At 42.4% G+C, this 27,076-nt stretch overlaps 2 protein-coding genes across 3 annotated transcripts in view; one reads left to right on the top strand and one right to left on the bottom strand.

Moving 5' to 3' along the window:
- The window catches only part of ACTR1A (actin related protein 1A), a 515,484-nt gene that overhangs the window by 32,147 nt on the left and 456,261 nt on the right, over positions 1-27,076 (bottom strand). The window lies entirely within an intron of this gene.
- The window catches only part of SUFU (SUFU negative regulator of hedgehog signaling), an 88,439-nt gene continuing 68,267 nt past the window's right edge, over positions 6,905-27,076 (top strand). For both annotated transcript variants that reach the window (XM_042457636.1, XM_042457635.1), the window contains exons 1-2: positions 6,905-7,163; positions 19,057-19,191. In XM_042457636.1, coding sequence (XP_042313570.1) covers positions 7,003-7,163; positions 19,057-19,191 — 296 coding nt within the window. In that variant the 5' untranslated portion in view covers positions 6,905-7,002. The remainder of the gene's footprint in view (positions 7,164-19,056; positions 19,192-27,076) is intronic.

Below are 27,076 nucleotides of genomic sequence, written 5' to 3'. Positions count from 1 at the left end.
GAATCATGGGAATATTGCCCATAGGAAATCATTGGGGAAATTTTGCCCATAGGGAATCATTGGGACTAGTTGCCGCATAGGGAATCATGGGGAATATTTGCCCTAGGGAATCATGGGAAATTTGCCCCTAGAGATATTGGGGAATTTTGCCCATAGGGAATCATTGCGGATTACTTGCCCATAGGGAATCATTGGGGAATACTTGCCCATAGGACATTGGGGAATACTTGCCACTAGGGAATCATTGGGGACTTGCCACTAGACATTGCGGATTACTTGCCCATAGGGAATCATTGGGGATATTTGCCCCTAGGGAATCTTGGGGATACTTGCCCCATAGGGAATCTTGGGAATACTTGCCCATACGGAATCATTGGGGAATATTGCCCATAGGGAACTTTGCGGATTACTTGCCCATAGGGAATCATTGGGGAATATGGGCCCATAGGGAATCATTGGGGATACTTGCCCATAGGGAATCATTGGGGAATATCTTTGCCATAGGAATCATGGGGAATATTGCCCATAGAATCATTGGGGAATATTTGCCCATAGGGAATCATATTTGCCTCTAACCGTCCTCCTGCCTGCAGTGGAACCTTCCTCAGACGAGAGAGCCATTAACACCTTCAACTGGCCTCTAGACCGTCCTCCCGCAGCCATCTGAGAGTGACTTCATCCACCAGGCCTCCCTCAAGGAAGGACCCTCCATTCCTACATCCATCATGAAGATTGAGTCGGATCTATCGGGCCTGCTTCAAGGATAGAGCTTTCCTCCCTGCATCCATCAGCCATCTCTCCTCCATCACTCTCAGCATGCTGGGACCTTGAGAAAAGGCTTCCAATCCACCACCTCCTTCTCTATTAAATCCCTTGTGCCTGTGATACTTAGGCAATATTACCAAGTACATTTGGCTATTATTATGCTACTTGTCATTGTATATTTTCTTCTTTTGATTTTGCTTACTAATCCTTTCCTCCCATGGCTCCACACGCATCCTCCTAACTTGATCCCTATTCGACCTCTTCCTATCTCCCAGCTTCCATTCCTCTGTTCACTCGGAACTGTCACTCTGTTTGCTCCGAAAGCGACTGCTGTCCATGATCTTTTTTTCTCTCTAGATCATTTAACCTTCTCGCGCTCTACTGAACCTGGCTACCCTGGCTCCCGGCCCATGATACGGCCACCTCCGCTGCCCTTTTCTTTTGGCGGTCTCTCTTCATCACACAAGCCGCCCTGAGGGTCGAGGAGGAGGGGTTCGGTATACTATTGTCCAATTCCTGCCAGTCAAGTTCGTCTTTCCCCCCCCAGCTATTGTTTCTCTTCATTCGAGTCTCACTGTATTCGACTCTTTTTTCCTTTACGCTCCGGGTTGCTGTCATTATCGCCCTCCTGGTTCTGCACCCAATTCCTATCTGACTTTGAATCTTGGCTGACATTTTTTTTTCTATCTGATACAGTCCCTTCTCTAATCCTAGGGGATTTTAATATTCACCGTGAAGCAATCCAACAATCCTTCTTAATCCGCCTTAGATCCCTGTTTGCTCTTTGGCTTCAGCTCATTCTAACTCCTCACCCATTCCTCTGGTCACTGTCCGACCTAATTTTGCTGCTAAGTGTGTCATTTCCGACACCTGGAATCTGATTTTCCATTCGGACCATCATTAATTTCTTTTATCTTACTATACCCACCTCCTCGTCGTACTGTCCAGCGCCATTCCGCGACCTTCAGTCTGTTAACTCTGACCATCCAGTCAGACTTTGAATTCATCTCTCTCTTCTCTGATCTTGGGACTCTGCTGATCAGCAATGTCTTATTTAATTCCACTCTTTCTTCAACTCTTGACAGCTTTGCTCCTGTATCTGTACGTGTGTCGCCCCCATACTAGGCCTCAGCCTGGCTCACTCCCACTATCAGGTACCTCCGGTCCGCTCTCGAGCGGCTGAACGTCTTTGGAAAAAGTCAGGGAACTGCCGATTCATTCATTATAAATTCATCCTTTTATCTTTTCACGCGCCTGTCTATGGCAAAACAGAACTATTTTAATCACTGATCTGCGCTAATAAGAGGCGCCCGCAGCGTTGTTCTCCTGCTTCAATACACTACTCAAACCTTCCTCTCCCCCTGTCTTCTCATCTTTTTCCCCACTGACTTCGCCAACCACTTCATCACAAAGTCACCTATTCGATCTGAAATAGTTCCTCCCGACTTCCCCCCTACCACTAACCTCCTGGTACCTTCTAAATAACTCTCTGGGTTTCCCCCTGTTTCTCTGGATGACTCTCTAGCTGCTAAATTCTTCCAAACCTACTACCTGTCTCTTGATCCTATCCCTCCCGTCCCTAATCTCTATAGCCCTTCTCTTCTGCCCTCGCCCCTATATCTTTATCTCTCTCTCTCTTGGGTTCCTTCCCTTCTGACTCAAACATGCTCTCGTTTCCCCATTCTGAAGAAACCCTCTCTCGACCCCTCTTCTTTGTCTAGCTATCGTCCAATTTCTCTTCTTCCTTTCTTTCTAAGGTCCTAGAACGGGTCGTTATTCCGCTGTTTAGTTCTTGAAGCCAACTCCACCTAGACCCCTTCCAATCTGGCTTCCCGCCCACGGCCTCTACAGAGACAAGCCCTCACCAAGATCTCAAATGATCTCTTGCGGGCCAAGGCAAACGGCCTCTACTCTATTCTCATTCTTCTCGATTTTCTGCAGCCTTTGACACTGTTGATCACTGTCTCCTGGTCGATTTACTTCCTGACCTTGGGTTCGCCGACTCTGCTCTCGACTGGTTTAATCTTACTTGTCAGATAGATCTTTGGCAGTGGTCACAGGTGGTCAGACTTCAATCCTCTGTTCCGCATCTGTGGAGTTCCCCAGGGCTCTGTCTTGGGTCCCCTTCTGTTCTCTCTAACACACTGTCTCGGTAAACTCATCAGTTCTTTTGGTTTCTCCCTATCATTTGTATGCCGACGACACTCAGCTGTATCTCCTCCACCCCGACCTTTCGACGGGGCTTGACAGCAATTTTCTTCTTGTCTGACTGCCATCTCTCAGTGGATGCGGCTTCGGCGCTTGAAGCTACACATGCTAAGACGGAGCTTCTCGTTTTCCACAAACCCACCCTTCATTATTCCTTTCTGTTTCGTCGACGACACTTCTATTCAACCGGTTCATCAAGCCCGCAGCTTGGCTTCATTTTTGACTCTTCCTGTCATTTATTCCCCAGATCCAGGCCACCGCCAAGGCCTGTAGATTCTCCTCCACAACATTGCCAAGATCCGTCCATTCCTCTCAATCACTGCCAACTCTGGTCCATGCCCAGTGGTTTCGCGACAGATTTGTGAACCTCCTTCAACAGGGCTTCCCTTTCTTCAACACTCCATCCTTAATATCTGTCCAGTATTCAGCCGTATTGTCACATCCGCTCGCGCTTTGACCATGTTTTCTCCTCTTTTATCCTCCCTTCATTGGCTCTCCCCTTCCCCTTTCGCATCGTACAAGCTTTTGTTACTGACTTTCAAAGCCCTCCATGGGTTGGCCCCTCCTTACTATCTGACCTTCTTCTCCTACATTCCTACTCGCACCCTCCGCTCTGGTAGTCAGGGTCTCCTGTCACAATGTGGACTACCACTGCCCTCCCCGATTCTCCTTCTCGCTTGCTGCCCCTTACTCCTGGAACCTTCTTCCCCACATGCAAACCTCATCACTTCTCGCCCGTTTCAAAACTGAATTAAAAACTATATTGTTTAGAGAGATCCCAGAGGTGAGCCCCTCTCTGACCAGAAGCCTCCTTCAACCACCATCAAGAAGCCAAGCCTCCTCCAGTCCATCTGCCTGGTCCAGGCCTCGGAGGGAAAAGATTGCTGGACCTGACTACCTCCCCACCACCTCCCTTCTCCTTTTGTGTCGTTCTTTTAGATTGTAAGCCTGAGGGCAGGGAACCGCGACTAAAAATATGTACAGCGTGTTAAACTTACAGCGCTTTATAAATAAGGTTAATAATAATAATAAAATTGGGGAATACTTGCCCATAAGGAATCATTGGGGAATACTTGCCCATACGGAATCATTAGGGAATAGTTGCCCATAGGAACATTGGGAATTACTTGCCCTAGGGAATCATTGGGGAATACTTGCCCATAGGGAATCATTGGGGAATATTTGCCCATAGGGAATCGATTGGAGAATACTTGCCAGGATATCATTGGGGAATATTCCCATAGGAACATGGGGAATATTGCCCATAGGAATCATTGGGGAATATTGTGCCCATAGGGAATCATTGGGGAATAGTTGCCCATAGGGAATCATTGGGGAATATTGCCCATAGGGAATCATTGGGGAATACTTGCCCATAGGGAATCATGGGGAATCTGCCCAGGATCTGCAGATTACTGCCCATAGGAATCATTGGGGAATTTGCCCATAGGGAATCATTGCGGATTACTTGCCCATAAGGAATCATTGGAGATATGTGCCCATAGGGAATCATTGGGGAATTACTGCCCATAGGGAATCATTGCGGATTACTTGCCCATAAGGGAATCATTGGGGAATATGCCCATAGGGAATCATGCGATACTGCCCATAAGAATCATGGGAATTTGCCCATAGGGAACATAGGGAACTTGCCAATACGGAATCATATGGGGAATACTTGCCCATAGGGAATCATTGGGGAATTCTGCCCATAAGGAATCATTGGGGAATACTTGCCCATAGGGAATCATTGCAGATTACTTGCCAAGAGGGAATCATTGGGAAATATTGCCCATACGGAATCATTGGGGATATTTGCCCATAGGGAACATGTGGATTCTTGCCCATAGGGAACATTGGGGAATACTTGCCCTAGGATCATGGGGAATTTTGCCATAGGGAATCATTGGGGAATACTTGCCCATAGGAATCATTGGGGAATATTTGCCCATAGGGAATCATTGGGGAATATTTGCCCATAGGAATCATTGGGGAAACTCTGCCCATAGGGAATCATTGGGGAATATTTGCCCATAGGGAATCATTGGGGAATACTTGCCCATAGGGAATCATTGCAGATTACTTGCCCATAGGGAACATTGGAGAATACTTGCCCATACGGAATCATTGGGGAATATTGCCCATAGGGAATCAGTGGGATATTTGCCCAAGGGAATCATTGGGGAATATTTTGCCCATAGGGAACATTGGGGAATACTTGCCCATAGGAACATTGGGATTTTGCCCATAGGGAATCTTGGGGAATATTTGCCCATAGGGAATCATTGGGGAATACTTGCCCATAGGGAATCATTGCGGAATATTTGCCCATACGGAATCATTGGGGAATAACTTGCCCATAGGGAATCAGTGCAGATACTTGCCCATAGGGAATCATTGGGGAATACTTGCCCATACGGAATCATGGGGAAATTTGCCATAGGGAATCATTGGGGAATACTTCCCATAGGGAATCACTGGGGAATATTGCCCATAGGGAATCATTGGGGAATATTTGCCCATAGGGAACATTGCGGAATACTTGCCCATAAGGAATCAGTGGGAATATTTGCCCATAGGGAATCATGGGGAATACTGCCCATAGGGAATCATGGGGAATACTTGCCCATGAGGGAAATCATTGGGAATATTTTGCCCTAGGGAATTATTGGGGAATATTGCCCATAGGGATCATTGCAGATACTTGCCATAGGGAATCATTGGGGAATCCACTGGTACCGACCGGGATACACGCGCCGCGATACGAAATTTCCGGTTACGAAAAAAAAATAATTATTATTTCGGTTACGAAGGTTTACCCGGGTTGCGAAAAAACGCGGCGCTTTTTTAAAATGGAGCCGCGGCAGAGCCGCGGCTTCCCCATTAGCGCCTAGGGGATCGGCTAACGAAAGACTTCGGGTTACGAAAATGGCGCGGAACAATTAATTTCGTACCCGGGGGACGAGTGGTATTTGCCCATAGGGAATCATTGGGAAGACTTGCCCATAGGGAATCTGGGGGAATTTTGCAAGGGACTTGGGAATACTGCCCAGGGAATCATTGGGAATTTGCCATAGGGAATCATCGGAATACTTGCCCATAGGGAATCATTGGGGAAGATTTGCCATAGGGAATCATTGCAGATTAACTTGCCCATAGGGAATCATTGGGAATATTGCCCATGGGAATCATTGGGGAATATTGGCCCATAGGGAATATGGGGAATATTTGGCCATAGGGAAATTCACAAAATTGGGGCATACTTGCCCATAGGGAAACATTGGGGAATATTTGCCCAGAAGGAATCATTGGGGAATATTTGCCCATAGGAATCATGGGGAATACTTGCCCATGAGGGAACATTGCGGATTATTGTCCATAGGGAATCTTGGGAAATATTTGCCCATAGGGAACATTGGGATTAATTGTTTGTCCATAGGGAATCATTGGGGAATACTTGCCCATAGGGAATCATGGGGGAATATTTGCCCATAGGGAATCATTGTGGGAATATTTGCCCATAGGGAATCATTGGGGAGTACTTGCCCATAGGGAATCATGGGGAATATTGACCCATAGGAACATGGGATACTTGCCAGGGGAATCAAAAAAAAAAAAAAAAAAAGAAAAAAGGGAAGGATAGGTATGGGCAAATATTCCCCAATGATTCCCTATGGGCAAGTATTCCCCAATGATTCCTTATGGGCAAATATTCCCCAATGATTCCGTATGGGCAAATAAATCCCAGGCACGAAAGCTGTAGGCTCCCTGCAATACCCCTCACCCGCCGCTAGGTGTCATGCAGCCGAAGGGGTTAATGTGGTGCGCAGGCGAAGGCGGGTTTCCGACTTTGTCTGCGCTGCTATTGGCTGTGTCGCCTGCTCGTCAAGGCGCGTAGAGTGGGCGGGGCGCCATCGCTGCTGCTGTTTGGTCCCGCCTGGGGTCGCGAGGGGAGTGCGGACGGAGCGGCCATTTGGCCTGAGGAGGTCCTTCGCCTTCTCTCTGTGTGCTCCACTCGCAGCCTCCCTCATGGAGACCACCGCCTCGGCCTCCGCCGCCCCTGCGGGCCCCTCTGCGGGGCCCTTCCCGGCTCTCTTCCCTCCAGGGCTGCACGGCATCTACGGGGAATGCCGGCGGCTGTACCCCGAGCAGCCCAACCCCCTGCAGGTCACCGCCATCCTGAAATACTGGTGAGTTTGCGGGGGAGAGTCAGCCCTAGACCTGGGAGGAAGGGCCCTTCTCTGTGGCTTTGTTAGAGGGGCGCAGACAAAGGAGGCTCTTCCCCCCAAAGGTCTCTCTCTTCCTGGGCTGGGAAGGTACAGTAACACCCAGAATCCACAACCCAGGATGGGGAGGGGTCTTGGCAGCCCCTCTGAGGCTGGCTGGAAGAGAGGGTCTGGGGGCAGCAGGAGCGTTCTTAGACTGGAAGGTATTTCACAGAGTCACAGAGCCAGAAGAGACCCCAAGGCCACCCAGTCCAGCCCCATTCTGCCACGCAGGAACTCTCAGTCAAAGCATCCTCAGAGGAGAGGAAGGGAGGAGTTGGTACTTAGGCCTTCCTAGACTTGAGTCTGCTTTTCTTAAACGGAGGCTGGAGGGCCATCTGTTGGGGATGCTCTGATTGTGAGTTCCTGCATGGCAGAATGGGGTTGGAATAGATGGCCCTTGAGGTCTCTTCCAGCTCTATGATTCTTCAGGGGAGAGGTGTTCGTACTTGAGCTTTCCTAGACTTGAGCATATTTCCTCAGAGGAGAGGAAGGGAGGAGTTGGGAGCAGGAACTTTCCAAGACTTGCGCCTACTTCCCCAGATGCATTGCGTGGAGTGGAAGTATCTGAGGACGTGGGCTCAAGTTTACAAAAGCTCTTACTACCAACTTCTTTCTTCCAGTTAGGCTCAAAGGTGCTGCAGGATCCCTTTGCTTACTGATTTTTGAGAGTAACACTTCTATTCCTTTGAATTCTACTTCCACACAACTGTGATACCTTTATTGGGCAACCAAAATGCACAAAACACATGTTGCAACATACATGATTTTGGAGATGCTGACTGAGATCTTGTCCAAAGTCAGTGTGGGATAGCTAAAGGGGCAGAAGATTGTTTGTACGCTGGTGCCTCCATATTTGCTGGAGATAGGGGTGAGGGATCCCTGTGAATGTGGAAAAACCACAAATAAAAAAGGCTGTTTATTTTTTACTTAAGAGAACACTGCTCTAGGAATCTCCAGGTAATCCAGTGCAACTCCGTGGTCAACATCTGCTAGAAGTTAATCATAGAATCATGCTGGAGGACCTACAAATGCCTAGAGAAGTGTTTCCTCTAGGAACGTCTGGGTTCCCCAGGACACCTCTATGGTCAACTTCCAGCAGAATTGTGCCGGAGGCCTTAGAGATACCTAGAGTGAGCATACTACTCAGAGCTGCAAACGTGGAAGGCCACCTGTATTTGTTTTGGTGCGAGGGGTGTGTGGCCTGTTGGGAAGCAGGCACTGGCCATCTGGTGGAAACATTTTGGGTCCATGGCTGGTTGTGGTGTTTGAATGGGATGGGGTTGTTTTTAGGGAGAGGGGAGAGAGTGGATGATGAAACATCTTCAATTCCCTGCTATCCTCCACTGCTCTGCTTATGTCTTGTAGATTCAGGCCCATGACCTCCCTGATTGAGCCCATCCATCTTGCATGCAGCCTCCTTCTCTTTCTACTACCCTCCACCTTTCCTAGCATTATTGTCTTTTCTAATAAGTCATGCCATTTCATGATGTGCCCAAAGTATGAGAGCCTTAATTTGTTCATCTTGGCTTCCAGGGAAATTTCTGGCGTTAACTGCTCAAGAACATATATGTTTGTCTTTTTGTCCATGGTGTAGCCTCAGCACTCTTCTCTCACACCACATCTCAAAAGAGTTAATTTTCCTCTTGTCTTCTTTCTTCACTGTCTAGCTCTCACATCTGTATATGGTGAAAGGGGAATACAATGGATTGGAAGATTCTAACCTTAGTGTTCAGATGAATATCTTTGCTGTTTAGGATCTTATCCAGTTCTTTCATAGCTGCCTTTCCTATTCCTAGTTGTCTTCTGATTTCGTGACTGCAGTCTCCATTCTGGTCAATGTTTGATCCATTTAGCAGCACTGAAAGGGATGGTGGCGGTGTTACCTTTCAGAGGGTGAAGGGATACAGACTTGGCAGAGAAGTTTCTCTTACCTATGGATTTAGAATTTAAAGACATTGCCATGTTAGTCTGGAAAATCAGTGTACAAAGGGAACTTTTAACACTTTTGAGACTAACAAATAAAGAAGTTGGTAGCAGGAGCTTTTGAAAATTCAGCCTACTTTCTCAGATGCGTGTTTATAAGTCTATGAAAGCTCATGCTGCTAACTTCTTTTTTTTCCAGTTAGATCCCTCTGCATACCTATAGATTTAGATATGATGGAGTCTAGATTTTAAGAGTTTAGAGAGAGGGATGAAGTTGTGGGTGTATGTTGTAGTGAGGTGGCAGGTTGATCTGGTGTGGATGACGTGTGGCTGAGTTTGCTAGGAAAAGATGTGAACTAGTTTATATGGCGTGTCAGATGGATTGAAAACGCAACCATTCTTTAATTTTGTGATATCTGCATATCAGACTTGTGTGCAATCTACACAAATTATTTCACCAACATCATTTGTTAAAATGTACATATCTGTTCACTTCCATACACTGTTTTTCTTCTAGCCTGACCCTACACTGCTTTCCCTCAGTTTGTGTGTGTGTGTGTGTGTATGTATATATATGTGGCTTCCAGTTGCCTGTTGGCTCATAGCGACCCCATAAATTTCATTGGGCTTTTTAAAGCAAGCCAGCAAGGAATACTGAGAGATGGTTTGCCAATTCCTTCATCTGAAATGTAGCCTACAGCACCTGGTACTCCTCAGTCATCTCCCATCTGAGTACTATACAAAGCTATCTCTGTATAACTTTCAAGATCAGGCAGGATTTAGTGTCTTAGGGTATGTAGGCCTCTCAGTTTACACTCAAATATTTCCTACATGTTACTTTGGCTTGTCTTTCTACCTCATTTGCTCATCCACCTCACTGATGATCTCTGACCTTACATACAGCTATGTTTTCTGACTGAATAGACAGTTCTGCTGGTCCTCATACAGTACTTTTTATGAGAAGTAATCAAGGAATATATAGGGACCTGGTAGTTCAAATGCTGACTTTGATGATTGCAAGATTGGCGGGTCGACAGTTCGAGGCCCAAGTGCTGCATGATGGGGTGAGCTCCCATCACTAGTCCCAGCTTCTGCCAACTAGCAGTTCAAAAGCATGTAAAGGTGCAAGTACTGTAGATAAATAGGTACTGCTTTGGTGAGAAGGTAACAGTGTTCTGTGCCGTCATGCTGGCCACATGACCACAGAGTTGTCTTTGATGATGCTGGCTTTTCAACATAGTAATGGAGATGTGTACCTTTAATCAGGGAAATGCATGAATAGAGTTGCATGTGGCTTGTTGAGAGACTGAGGTCCAAAACACACTGCAGAAATAATCCAATTTGAGACCACTTTAACTGCCCTGGCTCAGTGCTAGGGGATTCTGGGAATTGTAGTTTATTGGGGCATCAGATCTATCTCTGACAGAGATGGTAAATATCTCACAGGACCACAGTTCCCTGAGTTCCTTAGTTTTGAGCCAGGGCAGTTAAAGCAGTCTCAAATTGGATTATTTCTGCTGTGTGTTTTGGACCTGGGATGGACTGATATAAAGTGAAAGTGAGCATGTGTTTTGTGTATTGATAAGTAAAAAAGAAAAACATATTATATTGGAGTATGTGGGGTGGGGATTTCAGGCTAATTGCAAAGTGTATGTTTCCCATCTGCAACTGGCTAATGAGTGTGTAGTCATGTATTTAGTGTGTCTATATGTGGAGTGAGTGTGTATGTGTGTTAGCCTAGAGACATACCCATATTTGTTGTTGTTAACTGACTTGACGTTGACTTTGATTTATGGCAACCCCATAAATGAGAGACCTCAAAGTCATCCTACCTTCAACAGCCCTGCTCTGATTTTGCAGACATAGGGCCATGGCTTCTTTGAGTGAGTCCATCCATTTGCAATGTGGTCTTCCTCTTTCCTACTACCTTCTACCTTACCAAGCATTATTATCTTTTCTAGTGAGTCAAGTCATGGTGTTTCCAAAGTTCAATAGTCTCAATTTAGTCATCTTGGCTTCTAGGGAGAGTTCAGGCTTGATTTACTCTCCCCATTTATTGATCTTCTTAACAATCCACAGTATCCATAAAACTCTTCTCCAGCACCACATTTCAAATGAGTTGATTTTCTTCCTATCAGCTTTCTTCACTATCCAATTTTTACAATCATACATAGAAATGGAAAATACAATGGCATGGACAATCCTAACTTTTGTATTTAGTGATATATCTGTACCTTAGTGATATATCTGGGTCTTGTGTAGTTCCCTCATAGTCCTAGTCTTCTTCTAATGGACTACAGTCTCTATTCAGATTAAAGACTGAGCCAAGGTATGGAATTTTTTTTACTATTTCAATGTCTTCATTATATAGCTGTATAGTTATAGTTATATAGTATCTAATTCCCCAGTGTATTGTTTTGATTGTCTTTTTATTACTACGTAGTTCTGTGTTCCCCTGCTGGTTGTAGAGGATCTCCACTTTTGTTTTAAAATTTCCTTGGATTTCTCAATTGTTGTGGAAGAGGTGTCTTGTTTTTGTTGTTGTTGTTGTTGTTGTCACTTTCTAATTCTCTGCATTGATTATTACAATACTTCTCCTTGTCCCAGTGCACAACTCATTGAAGAGTTACATGGAGGTCTGTGACTCTGTTTCTGTCACCTTTTACATTTCCTTCTCGTTCTCCCTTAGGTGCTTGCAGAATTTCATCTGTCATCCAGTAAAGTTTCTCCTTCTTTTTGGCTGCAGATACTTTCCTTTTGCATTCTTCCCTGACATTGTCCCTGGTTTCAGTCCAGAGTTCTCCTGGCTCCCGGTCAATGAGGCTTAATAGTGCAAATCTGTTTTTCACATTAGCTTTAAATACTGTGGTTTTGTTCTTCTGGTTGTATTTTGGCATGATGATTGGTTTATGTTCTTTAGCTTTATTCTAATTTTTGTATTAGCAGTTCATGATCTGTGCCACAATCAGCTCCTGGTCATGTTTTTGCAGAGAGAATTGAGCTTCTCCATCTTCTACTTCTAATTATCTAGTCTGTTTGATTTCTGTATTGGCCTTGGAAACAGTTGACTCTTTGTTTGCTTAAAGAATGTGTTTGCAATGAATAAACTGTTGGTCTTTGAAAAATTCAGTCAGTCACTCTCCTGTTTCATTTCTTCATCCTAAGCCCAATCTTCCTACAATGTTTGTTTCTGCTCTGTTTCTTGCTTTTGCATTCCACTAGCCTGTGATTAACAAGAAGTCCTATTTTGGTGTGTGATCAATTTCTTCTTGGACTTCAACCTAGAATCTTTCAATTTCTTCTTCTTCCTCCATAGTTGGAGCATAAACTTGGATTAAAGTTATATTGATGTGTTTTCCCTAAAATCTTAATTGACTTACTGTTAACTGCCCTTGACTTGACCTCAACTCATGGTGACCCTATGAATGAAATGTCCCAGATTCTCCGTCCTCAATGTCTCTGCTCAGGCCTTGCAGGCTCAAGTCCGTGGCCTCCCTGATCAAGTCTAACCATCTGACATACGGTCTTCCTCTCTTTCTACTGCCCTCTACCTTTCCCACCTGTCCTTTCTAATGACTAATGTACTCTGGCCAAAGAATAACAGCCCCAATTTTGTCATCCTAGCTTCCAGTGAGACTTCAGGTCTGATCTGTTCTAGAACCCATTTGTTTAGCTTCCATTAATGCAATGCAAGAAAAACAAGTTTTTGTGATACTCCTGTTTATGGCTAGTCAATCTCTCATAGAAGCATAAGAAGACAATGTTCACATACTTGTAGTATGAGAGTTAAAATTATTTTTTTAAAAGAATAATTCTTTGTGACAAATAATACCAGAGTTAAAGAGTTAAACATGGCTTTAGCCAGTTTAAGGTGACTAGTATAGATTGATGTGGTGCTTGGTCATGAAATGAAATGGAATTAAGGAATGCAATAAGCTTTTGCCAGGGAAAGCCTGGAATCGTCTGCTTGAAGCAGAATCAGGAGCTCTGCTATCGCAGCAAAAGTAATAGTGTCGCTTTAGCTGCTTTTCTCTCATTTCGGCTGCATAGGGTTATCTACCCTGGTTCTCCATTAGTTCTAGAAGTGTCACTAGGGAAATTTACTTGTCAAAAGCAGCCTACTGCCCAGTAAATTATGTGAAGTGGATTTCTAATGGCCCACAGATACCTTCCTCCTGTTGTCTCCAGCAGTGCATCTTTTTGGATGTTTGCACAAAGTGAGTTTGTTCTTTATGTATCTGAAAAGTTCCTGTCATTTTCTACAAAAAGATTATCGTTTGCAGTTTTGGAGCTGTGTTCTGTGTCTGTGTAAAAATAGAAAATTCTTAAGCAGTTGGTATTCAAGGACAAATAGCACATACCTCCTGTTACATCCCCATTGTTTCTTGTTTTCCTCTTATCTCACCTATTTTCCTGTTGGAGCTCAGCCTGTATTTGGCATTGCATTCGGAAATGTAGCTTTTTATCACTGCAAGTAACCATTTTGGTATTGCTTTGGATTCCCCCCACCCCCTTCCTCCTTGAACAGAGCAAGTTTGCAAATAGGAGGAGACTGGTCTGATGTATGCATTTTTATAAGCATGCATACTTCTAATTTCTCATGTTAGAAAATTCTACAAATAAATCACCCCTGGTATTTGTTTGTAAGAAAACCATGTATTTTTGCTGACTGAGAACCAAATCACTAAGTACCATGTAAAGGTTCTTCAGGCAGAACTCTTAGGATTTCCAGGACTTCCTTTTTCACTGTGAGAGCCCTCCCCCATTATTCAGTGGTTGGTGGGGTAGGGAGGGGAATGGTGAAGCATCTGGATATGTCCCTATAGCCAGACACAGAGATTTACTGAGGTCTCTGTGGATGATGGGGACATAGTCAGATGCTTTTCTGTTCCCAGTCACAATGAAACAGTGATTTTTTGGAGGAAGGGAGTTGCTTTGGTTGGTTGTTGCAGATGGAGGAAGAAGTATTGATCTCCACAGTAACCAAAAAAGGCATACACAGATGTATGTTGGACTTGAGCATGTCAGCAGCAGGATGCCAGCTGCTGCCTCTTGACATGTCTATAGTAAATGGGAGTGAAGAACTTGCATGTACAGTTGCCCCTTCTAACTTGCGGAGCTGAGATCCGCCACTTTGAAAATCCACGGAGGGGTGACCTCTGCTATTTTCAATTGCTCCTGCACCCGGCGCACATGCACAAGCCCTATTCAAGCGCATGGGCCTTAAATATGCGTGAGCCTCCATTTTTATGTGTGTGTGTGGGGTCCGGAATGGATCCTCCTCAAAAACGGAGGGCCAACTGTACAGTCATTACTAGGTTTACTTCTCTTTCTCTTCTGAACAATAGTGACAAAATCCCTGGTTGCTCAAATCCTATTAAGTGGTAAAGGTTTCCCTTTTGACAAGTTTGTCTAGTTCTGACTGACTGCAGGGGACAATGCTCATCTCTGTTACCACGCCAAAGAGCCAACATTGTCAAAGATGACTCTGTGAACCTGTGGCCAGCATGACTGCAGAGAATGCTATTACCTTCCCACCAAAATAGTGCCTATTTACTTGCATTTGCATGCTTTCGAACTGCTAGGTTGACAGAAGCTGGGAGTAGTGACAGGAGCTCACTTTGTCATGCAGTCTGCCCATCCAGTGATCATCAGAGTCAGAGTCTTTACCATTAAGCTACCATGTCCCTTTTATAAATGGCACCCCTTTTATAAAAAAGTAAAATGAAAGTTTGCTTTTTGAAATTATATTATTTAAAATATTTTCAAGCTGTGGATGGTTGAATACATGGATAAGGAATCTGTGGATATGGAGGGCTGACTGCATTCCAGTTTCTGCAAGGTTTAGAAATCTGCTTTTAAAAATGAATATTGGGACTCTATTGGGGGAGGTGACCATCACCAACTACAGAAACCAAGTTTTCTGCAGTTAGTCCTTCTTGGACTGATCGATAGGTCCAAGCGAGTTTCTCCTTTGTCATGAGAAAGCAGGAGGTACAGCCTTCTATGGCATTGTTCAGAATATGCTTCCCTTCTGGTGTGCTTACATTTGTTAGTATGTATTAGGTTAAAAGCTGATTAATGTATTAATTTAATATTTATTTGTTCCTGAAAATTTGCTCAGGACAAGTTTGCTGATCAGACCATTGTCTGTCATAAAAACAGATCTTCTACACACTTTAGTAACAGACTATTGCATACCAGTTGTTTTAAGAGTTATAGGACAGAAACAGATGGGCACAAGGGGGTGGCTTGAAGCTGCTCCCGCCCAAGATGCCTCAGGACTGCAAGAATCACATGCTGTGGTTGTGAGGGCATCTTCCACCACAGTCCCAAACTGGAGTGGAAAAACCCCCACTCCTTTTGGGGCCAGGTTTGTGCGGCCCGAGTGCAGCTTCGGCACTGCTTCTGCACGTCTTGGGACATGTGTCATCTAATCACCACGTCCACAAGCCATGTGGAAGCCAGCTTTTTTGGCCTATATATTTCACACCTAAATCAGGGATGTGGAACACATGATCCTTTAGGTATTATTGGATTACAACTCCTATCATTCCTCTCTCCCTCTCTCTGGGCAAAGCAGGCTAGGATCTCTGGAACTTGCTGGCCAACAGCATCTTCATGGCCATGCAGTCTCTGCTTCTTGTCTAGATACTAGAGCACCATTATTTGAAAATATTACTTGTTAACTAGTATGAGCTTGGTGGTGGACATTCATATATTTTAAGATGCATGTGTAGATCTTTCAACTGACAGAAGAAATTTCATGTGCAAATTTATACCATGGTATAATATTTTTTATTCAGGTGTTTTTATTGATGGTATCTTGCTGACTATAAGTAGTTTTGTTTCATTCGGTTTAACATATATAGCGGTCTTCTCAGCTTTTTTGAAAATAATAACTTATGAAGACATAAAATCCTACAGCTGTAAATTATTTAATGCTTCCCTAGCAATAGTCTGTTACTAAAGTGTGTAGAAGATCTGTTTTTATGACAGACAATGGTCTGATCAGCAAACTTGTCTTCTGTTTCACGCTCTTTCAAACAATACTGATTAAGGGCTTTCAAAATGTTTATAGCATTGGAACGGGATTGTGCTGCTTACAGACATGGCTTTTGTCTTTGAGTCTGATGTTCTTTCTGCCAAATTATTCCCTTGGGCTGAGGAGTTTTAAAAGGCTTCCATCCTGTGCAATTCTGTCTTATCTTTCTAAAGAGAGTTCTACAAATTTATCTTGGTTATAAATTATAATCAAGATTATAATAATATTAATAAAATGGCTTTTAGTAATAAAGTACACATAGCTATGAAGCTGATGATGAATTCAGTAAAAAGACTGGAATATTCATACCCCATCCTGATTTGGTCAAGCAAAAGACAAGAATTTCCCTGTTTTTTATTTCTACTCAGGAATTCATAGAGAACGTGTGGGAGAAATTTGGTGGAGTATTAACTCCTATAGCAGTCTCACCACACTAGGCAGTTTCCATCTATTTGAAGTTGAATGACTGCAAAATATCATTATCCACCAAACAAAAAGAGCTGAAAAGTACATTTTCAGGTGAAAAGTACATTTTAATGAGATAGGTTGCTTGATATAGACCCCTTTAGGGTTTCCCCCCATAATTACATTGTTTAATTTAGAATATCAATAATCTAAATTGTCACATTTACCCTAGAATGATTTATGCTGCCAAATTGTGGTAAACTTAATCCCCAGACTTTATATAAATAGAGAAATAATAATTCTGATAATGAATATTACAAACTGCTGCTGTTTTTCATGTAACCATTTTATCATATTCTTTGCCATTTTCTGTAAGAGCCGCTGTTGGTGTAACTTTGTTCTCTCCAGATAGTACTGCAGCACTCAGCCCTTTTGGAAGTATATGTTTTTGCATTAGTTAAGTGAGGAAACATACATGTAAATAGATGCTGTATACACCATTGCTGGCCCATTTTATATATGATTTTTTTACACATAGCCCTTACCTATGTATGATAAAGTCAAATGGCTATTCCGGAGCAGAGAGGTGGGCTTCTTCATTTCTAGCGAGAGAAGATACTTGCAAAAATTTATAAATATTGTAGAGTCTATAGTACATGAAAGAACTTTACCAGTGCAGTGTTTATGTTTTGTATATTTTACCATATAAATCTTAATTACTAAAGCCCATACAGTTAATTGGCTAAAAATTTTTGAGTGGCGTGAGAAGCCTTAGTAAATTTTGTGGACTTTATGTTCTGCAGTTTTTATTTGGTAACAAGAACATATTGGCTCCCCTTTGCATACTGCAGGTGTGCAGTGACATAAACAAACTAGGCACAAACAGGTGCCAACATTCAGCACTGTCTGAGGTGCTTGACTTCAACAGTAGCTCACAAACAGCAGAGTGCAAAAGCGCGACCCAGTGTGCAGTATTTGGCAACCAGGCACTGATCAACCTGAAATAAGGCACAGACACGGTTGGCTTCTTCCAAAGTCCTTGGAAGCTTTTATCTTCCAGTTGCAATATGTACAACAAAAGCTCTGACATATACTGTCCATTATATAGTATTTACAATCCACACTATTCAAACTCACCAAACCAACACATCAGCTCCTCTTTCCAATTCACTATCCCCAACCCACACCTGCTCTGGGTTTCAGTGTCCTTATCTACAAAACTAACTACAAAAGATTGGCACCTCGTGTCCTCCCCCCAGCCATATATTTATTTTTATATTTCCTTAAAGGGACATTTAACCCAACAGAACACTGAGAAGACAGTTATACGCGGGATACAGACCACCCTTTGGGGGCGGCCTGCACCCACCCCTTCCCCCGAGCGATTGGGGCCTCAGCAGCCACAGCGGCAGCCCCAGAGGTCCCAATCCACCGCTTTTCCAGGCCTCGGGGAAGTGGCAAAACGCCGCTTCCCTGCGGCTTGGAAAGGGGTGTCCTTGGTGCTTCATGCCCCAAGGACACCCCGACAGCGGCGGGGAGAGAAAGAGAAAGGGGCCACTTGGTCCCTTTCTCTTCCAAATTGCTGGCGCAGCCGTGTAAAGGCCGCGCCAGTGATACGCGCAGCAAAAGGAGCTCCGTTTCAGAGCTCCTTTCGCCGCCGCTGAAAGGGCATCACAAGTGCCCTGTAGCAGCGCCAGCACGTAATGGCCATGCCACGCTGTTTGGATGCGGCGTGGCCATCACGTCAAAACAGTGGTGCCCATGTAGACAGGGCGCCACCATTTTGACGTATGGAATACGTGCTAGGGTTAGGGAGCGTCTGTAAAGGACGCTCTGAGGCAACCCTAACACGTACTTAGTATGTGCTAAAAGGCCCATCTGAACAGGGCCATGGTTTCAGTTTCTGGACTTACAGTGTTCATTTCTGAACTTCTGTATCTTTTGCCACCACATTTTTCTTCAGATAACATTTGCTATAGAGATGTTTTGTGAACATCAGTAAAGTTTTTAAGAAAAACGATATACTGAAAAATGATATATTAAATGTGTAGTACAAGCTTTTAGTAAGGCTTTCTGATTTTCTCATCCCTAATATTTGAAAAAGCCCACTTCTCATATACAGACTTGCATTTGTATTGTGAACAGATACCATTTGTCTCATAAATCAAACACTGCCAGCATTCTTGTAGGCTTACCTCTTTTTCTTTTTCATTTTGTTCAAACAGTAAAACAAAAGAATACATGAGTTGTTAATGTTAACTAGTGCAGAACTGCAACGTTTATAGCAACAACAATGTAGTTGAAATGGCAGAGGGCAAAGTTCTTATTTGCTGTTCCCTAATATTTTGTGATTTTTAATGATGAGTGGAGTATTGGTGAATGCTTCTTTTCTCAACATTGAGTAGTAACCTACTCTTGTCTTTTTTCCCTTTTTCTTAATAGGTTAGGTGGACCAGATCCTCTGGACTACGTCAGTATGTATAGAAACTTAGGGAGTCCTACCCAAAATGTTCCTGAGCATTGGCACTATGTAAGCTTTGGATTAAGTGATCTCTATGGCGATAACAGAGTGCACGAGTAAGTCTTTAATTTCTTTCTTTTTTTTACATGCACAGAAATAAAAAGTAGCTCTGTCTAAGAAAGTTCTCAGGAGAGATCCCCTAAGATTCAATGTTTTTTGACCTGAAAAATACTACCTTTGAACAAAACAGCTTCATTGCTGCTGCTGCTATTACTGTATTATTAAAAGATTTTTGAAGTTTTGAAATGGCTAGACTGGAATTTATCAGTGTATTTTACTCTGTTGCCTTATGGCAGGGCTGCACATCCTGAGGGCACATGTTTGGTGTGCTCCCTGAATTTACCACACACATTGGTTTCACCTTGCCCTGTCATTTCTGATGCCAATTATTTTGCCATCCTTACGACCTCCACTCCTGTCCCACCCTGCCAGTCACTGCAGTCTCCTCCAACAATGACAAGTATTGTTGCTGCCTACTTCCACAGGGACACCTGGACTCAGGGGCTTTTCTGGGTGCTCTCTGAGTGTGGGAGACCAGTGCTAGGAGGTACTCCAGCAGCCAATCTCAGAAGCCTCTATGACAGTCTTAAGTATGCTGTTATTGTCACTCCTTCCTGCAGCATGACAAGAGGGCACTCTTAAAAAATAAGTGAAAAAAGAAATGGAAGGCACAGAGGGTGCTTTTTAAGAGAACACAATTTTAAAATAAATTTAGTCAAATTGAATAAATCAAAGTGACTTTGAAAATTGGTGGGCAAAATGTTTGAGATAAAGCAACAATATAGTACATTTAATAAAATTGGAATATACTTAAATAGAATAAATTCAAATGTTAGAAGATGGGGTATGGTGACTGTAGCTCTGGAGATTCCTCCACATGGCATGCAGTCACCCAACACCCAGTGTAGCCTCCAGTCAGAAAAAGTAGGATTTAATGGATATGAGAATCTTGCCCTATGAGTTGATATTAGATTAATACAGAAAAGGTAGGGAAATAGTTTTATTGAGATACTTTTGATATGAATGGTCATTTGGTTTATCTTTGCATTAAAATATCATATAAAGTTCTTTCTGCAATTTCCTGTATTTGGTACCACTGTTTATATTTTTCAGACGTTGGCTTTTAGGTATTGAAGCAACAGAAGCTAAAGATGCTTTGTTTTGTTTTTGTTATTACAATAATAGTAACCAAGTTACCATGTGCTATTCATGCTCAATGTAATTGATAAACATGATTTAACAACAAGGAATAGGTGGGTGGTGACAATCTTCTGTCTTTGTTAAGCAGTTGTCTAGGCCTGTCTTATGAAAGCTACTGACTTTCCCACATTTACAGAATGAATATTCATATGTATTTAGTCCTGGACAGGTGCAGGACAAATTCTATCCATGTTAAAGTATTTTGCAGCTTGTGTCTTAAATCATGAAATGTGTTCCTGGTGTTTTACGTTTAAACAGCAACTACATCCATTTAACTTTATATTTTCTCAGGGTAAACATAAAATAACATTTGTTACTCTTCCTGGCTTCTGTATTAATAGCAGAACTCTGTTTTGAAAGAATGGTGTCAGATAGGCTTTCCAGAAACATACTTAGTCATAGCAGCCAGTTCAGTAGTGGCATAGGCTGTTTAACCTGAAACCAGCTGCTGTTCTGCCAGTCTATTACTCTGTTAGCTCCTATTCCATAACATATTCTTACCACAATAAATACTAGAAATCCATTCCCCTATTCTCATTTTATTTGATCTCTGATATTCTCAATCTGTTGCCTCCTTATTTTATCTAATCCTATCTTTTATTACTACCATATATACTCGTGTACAAGTCAACCTCATGTATAAGTAGAGGGAAGGTTTTAGGATCAAAATCTTGGATTTTGATATGCCCCGTGGATAAGTCGAGGGCAGAATTTAGGAGACAGATTTTAAGGTTGGCTTCAAAGTGGAAGTGGAGGGGGGGGGGAGAAGCTTGGTTTTCAGAGGAAACACAAGGAGGAGGAAGAGGAAGAGAAGCAAAGGTTTAGAGATGAGCTTGCAAGCGGTCTGAAATACAAAGAAGTGGCAAGGTTCGGAGATCAGCTTGCAAATGGAGGGAAAATGGGCAAATGCAAAGAAGAGGCAACGTTTGGAGATCAGTTTGCAAACGGAGGGAAAATGGGGAAATGCAAAGAGTAGAAAGAAAAGTTTGGAGATAGGATTGTGAAGGGAATCACTCCATGCACACTAACACTGGTGCCTCACAGCTCTTTCAGCAAGTGCTGCCGAGGCACGGAGAGTGGGACATCAGGGCTACTTTTTAAAGGAGCTTTATGAACATTATTATTTGTTGTTTTGTTAACTGTCCTCCAGTCGATCTCAAGCCATGGTAACAATTTTAGAGTCGATATTTGGGCATAAATTTCTTGACTTATAGTTGAGTGTAAACGGTATCTATTGTCTTATGTGTATTTTGTAGAATGTACACCATTGACAGGTTTCATTTTTATCAAATTTATTGTCTGTATGTACAGCGCTGTGTAAATCTACAGCGCTATATAAATAAAGTATAATAATAAAATAATAATAATAATAATAATAATAATAATAATAATAATAATGCGAGATGCATGTTGTCATCAGGTACAGCTCCTTGGTATCAAGCTTCTTTTGAAAAAGCAGGGTCATGCCCACTAATTAACGCAATCCTGGGTCACATTTTTTGAAATAAGAACATCTGGTTTGAAGTAAGTACTTTGTATTAATTAATAGTAGAATTATAAACAGATGTGGCAAGTTAGGTGTGAATGTTAACTAAATGTTTTATTTAATAAGACCCTGGTAAGGCACCTCCTTACTTGCAGATTTATTTCCAGGCAGAAGGGAGTGGTCTCTATTTTCTGATTAAAAGCTGGTGGCTATTCCCCACAAAAGAGTCTTATAATAACATGGAAGAATTTCTAATGTTGTTTAGGTTGAATACTTGAAACAACTGCAAATTTTAAAATATTTCATCTGTACATTTGCTAGGATGGAAATGACAGCTGTGGAATTAATCTTGTGAAAATCGATTATTTAGATAAGATTACAGTATATAGATAAGATTAATAAGCCATTTATTGGCATAAACTCTACAAAATTGTAGTAACTAAATGTAGAACCACACAATTTCATGAAACAATTAGAGCAATGATAAAAGCAATGAAACAGAAAGAGACAACTGAACTTTATTATGATTTTATGTCTAAGATCCATGGTAATAGTCTTTTTGGTGGAAATTGTGGAGATAATGACCCTTTTATAATCCGAAATATATTATTCTCAACATTCTACTCAGCTTCCTGTATGTACTTTTCTTCTTTTTTTTCAAGAAGGAAGAGAGTGATAGCAAGTATTTCCTGGTCATCCCCATTTATTTAGGGCAGTTTTATACATCTAAAACATTCAGCCACATATCTCATACACATATCTTGCCTCCTTAATGCATATAGTATAAATGTACTTTTTAAAAATACTTCCTGCTCTCTGTTGGTGGTAGACCTCCCCTGCAGCCATGACCACCTTGTGGATTTTTTTTAGTCTAGTATGTGTGTTTGGCTTTAAAATGTCATTTGTTTAAGGTAGTTAATGTAAGAGACGGGCCACCTACAGAGAGGCTGCCTTGCACTGCTTAAACTCACACACAATTCCTGGAACTAAAACACATCCTCATTGTTAAAGGTCTTGGAATTAAAATCTTTTTTTGAAGCATGGCGGGAGACTTGTTTTATGTTTACAGCACAGTAGTTGAACTTACAGGGAGTGCTGTTTTTAATAAAAAGAATGTAACTAAATATGGCTCAGGGCAAACCTAATCTGCAGTATATCTGCATGTAATTCGTTGAAGAATAACACTTTTCTGCCTTCCAGTGTAGAGAGATTTTTAATGCAACATTGTAGTTGTGGATGACTATTAAGAACAGTAAAATTGGCAGCTATTTGGATGGTTTCTAGTTCTTCCTCTGTGCATGTTGGATATAAACTGTTGGCACTTTTGCTACCTCCCTGATCTCTTTGCTTCTGAATTACAGTAGTTCCTTTGGATATCTTGGCAACACTGTAGCACTGGAAAAATAACTGTATTCCTACATTAGATGCAGGAATTCTGGTTTCCCTTTCTTCAAGGACTTTGGGAGACTGGCTGCTATGAGAGACCTCTTCCTCCAAGTGATAGTTCCCATACCAAACTTTCCTTCTAATAATTTTAACTCTGCACTTCTGCATGACCAGAATCCAAGCAGCTTGCTGTTCCCTTTTCGTTCTGTTCAGTTTCTGAACCTTCAGCACTATTGATCACTCACCTGTTATCTAACTGATAAATCTGTGCTTTATAGACATAAAAGAATTTGTTAGAATCTATTTAGAACAAAAGGAAAGATTTCCATTTCACACCCATCGTCTGACTTGCCTGTTCTGTTGGCAGGTACCGATTCCATATTTAGTACAGGATTTCTAACATATTTGGCTATGCCATCAGTCAGAGTGTCACACTTGATGGCTGAATCTCTTCTCTCCATGATCCATCTTCTTGATCTGAAAAACAAAGTCCATTTTGCTTATGGTTTTGTCTTCTATTGAACAACCAATAGAGTTTTGTCTGTCAGTATGCTGTTTCCATTTTATGTTACCTGTTTTATTGTCCCTCATCTGCCAAGTTGGAGATAAGAGGAAACTTTGGGGGTTGAAATAGAAAGTCCTGTACATTATTTCATTTTGCTAGGCTGCCAGGTTGCTTTCTTACATGTTAGTTTATAGCAGTGGTTTCCAACCTGTGGGTCGGGACCCCTTTGGTGGTCGAATGACCCTTTCATGGGGGTCGCCTAAGACCATTGAAAAACATCTATTTAATTACAGTTACGAAGTAGGAACGAAAATAATTTCATGGGTTTGGGTCACCGCAACATGAAGAATTGTATTAAAGGGTCGCAGCATTAGGAAGGTTGGGAACCACTGGTTTATAGACCCTCTTGTAACAAGTAATTGAGTTGACAAGTTGCAGCTTTCTCATTGAGGCCCGTATTGATAATTTTACCTGATATAACCCAGTCTCCTTTTGCAAAAAAATCCCTAGATCAAACATCAGTCAGACTAAATGGAATGCAATTTTTAAATACATAAAGTGACTTTCATACATTTCATAAATACCAATATGATCTGTATATTGTGCGATGTAAGATTAGTAAGAGGAAATGCTAGTTAGAAATATTTACTAGTTTGAAAAAGGTAGAGTGCAGTCTGATCTTGCCCCCCTCCCCTCAATCCAAAAGGAATGATAGCATAGGTGGTGTTCAAAATTCGTGTCAGAGTTCACAAGGGCACCTGGCAAAGTTGAAGTAAATGGGCTGGATGAGGGAAAACAAACTCAGGTTGAATCCAGAGAAAACAGAGGTACTCGTGATAGGCACCCCAAGTCCAGGCAGGGAAATTTGCCATCCAGTCCTGGACGGGGTCGCACTTCCCCTAAAGGACAAAGTTCGCAGTTTGGGAGTACTCCTGGACTCATCCCTACAGTTATCATCTCAAGTAGATGCGATGGCCAGGAGTGCTTGGTACCAGCTTCGGCTGATACACCAACTGCGCCCCTGTCTGGACCGAAAGGACCTTGAAACTGTAGTACACGCACTGGTAACCTCTCGTTTAGATTTCTGTAATGCGCTCTACATGGGGCTACCTTTGTACCAAGTTCGGAAGCTCCAACTAGTTTAAAATGCAGAAGCCAGAGTGGTCACTGGAACCTCAAGGTCAGATCACATAACACCTGCGCTAAAATCTTTACACTGGCTGCCAATTAGCTTCCAGGCCCAATACAAAGTGTTGGTGATTACCTTTAAAGCCCTACATGGCCTGGACCCGAGTTACTTGAGGGAACGCCTTTCCCAACATAATCCGTCCCACAATCTCTGAATATCTGGGAAGAACTTACTTGAGCATCCCAAGGTGAGGTTAACATCTACTCACCAAAGAGCATTCTTGGCTCTTTGGAATAATCTTCTGGAAGAGCTCTGACTCATTTCTACCTTGGATGCCTTCAAAAAGCCGTTCAAGCATACCCCCTGATCTTTTATAGACCCCAGATATATGCTACCTCCCAATCAGGAGTCTACCTCAGGTTGTAATGAGATTTTATATTGTATTAATTGTTTTTAGATAGTATATGGTTTTATATTAAGATTTTAAATAAGTGGTACTAGCATTATTGTTGATTGCATAATTTGACTTTAATCCTGCTTCGATCCGTCGGGAGAGGCGGGACAATATAAATAAAACTTATTATTATTATTATTATTATTATTATTATTATTATTAAAAAGTTCAGATGAAAAATTTAGCAATGAAAATGAGTCATGCATATTGTGAGCCAAAAAGTAGAGTCAACAAGAGCCAGAATCCCCAATCAGTGACTATGCTGGTTAAGGAATTCTGGGACTTTTAGTCTTAAAAATATTAGCAAGCTCTACATCTTTCTGTAAAACAACAATACAGGCTTCCTTCACAACCTTAATCTTTTTTTCAAGATTCCTGAGGATTTGTGAAAAGTCTAGGAACATTCAAGCTAAGAGTCCACTTAATTCAGCTCCCTGATTCCAGCAGTGACCAGCCAGATACATCTTTAACTCCTACAGACTGGACAAAAAGGCAACAGCCTTTCCCCATTTTCCCCAGCATCTGATGTTCAGAGGTATACTGCCATTAAAGTAGAGGCAGGGAATCTGGTTGTCCAGGTTTTTTGGACTACATCTCCCTTATTGTTGGTGATGCTATTGTGGGCCTCTGGCAATTGAAGTCTAAAACTTTTGGAGTGCCAAAAGTTCCTCATCCCTGCCCTGAAAGGAGAGTAGGTAGCCTGCAGGCCACAGAGTCCCAGACACCTCTGGTAGGAGAATTCCTTTACTCTTCTTGCTGAAGACATCTACTCCAGCCAAGTAGTTACTGAAAGTGAAGGCGAAGGCTTTCATGGCCAGCATCCATAGTTTTTTGTGGGTTTTTCGGGCTATGTGGCCATGTTCTAGAAGAGTTTATTTCTGACATTTCGCTGACATCTGGGGCTGGCATCTTCAGAGAAAGTTACTGAATACAGAGTTAATGAAAGCTAGATTTCAAAATTAATTATGAAATCACTTCTGTATTGAATGCTTATGCTGTTCCATTATTTATGTTTACATGGCTAATGATCCTTTCCTAAATGTGAATAATTTCACTCATTGGCAAAAATAAAAACAAAACAAAACACAACCCCCTACAAATGAGAAGTGGCTTGTTCTCTATAAAATTGTTAGGTACAGTAGTGCCTGCCCATTTTGCATTTCTGGCTCTAGAGGGGCTGGACAGTTGTGATCCTAAAAGAAAAGTTGGAATCCAGTCTGAATGATTGTACAGATGGGCACTAGGTGGCCTTGGCTATAGATCTGATGCAATACTGGACAGCTAGGAATAGCAACTCTATGCATAAACCTTCTGTTCTTTGTTGTTGTGTGCCTTCAAATCATTTCTAACTTATGGCGAACCTATCTTTCCTGTCAAGATTTGTTCAGACTGAGAGAATTTGACTTACCTAAGGTCACTGAGTGGGTTTTCCTGGTGGTGCAGTGGTTAAATGCCTCTGCTGCAGCCACTCACTCACAAACCACAAGGTTGTGAATTTAATCACAGCCAGGGGCTCAAAGTCGACTCAGCCTGGCATCCTTCCAAGGTTGCTAAAATGAGTACCCAGCTTGTTGGGGCAATTTGCATACAGCTGTAAACCACTTACAGACTGTTTATTGTGGTATGAAGCAGTATATAAATGAAGCTGCTATTGCTATTTCCATGGCTGATTGGAGATTTGGTCTGCCACACTCAAACCCTATACACGTGGTGGCGAACCAATGGCACTTGGAGATGGGCAGATGGATGGGAGGAAGAGGAAAGGGCACGCCACATGTTCC

The sequence above is a fragment of the Sceloporus undulatus genome, chromosome 3 (assembly GCF_019175285.1).
Source record: "Sceloporus undulatus isolate JIND9_A2432 ecotype Alabama chromosome 3, SceUnd_v1.1, whole genome shotgun sequence".
NCBI classification, from domain to species: Eukaryota; Metazoa; Chordata; class Lepidosauria; order Squamata; family Phrynosomatidae; genus Sceloporus; species Sceloporus undulatus.
Note: the sequence above shows the minus strand (reverse complement) of the source record. Positions and strands in the feature narration are given on the sequence as shown.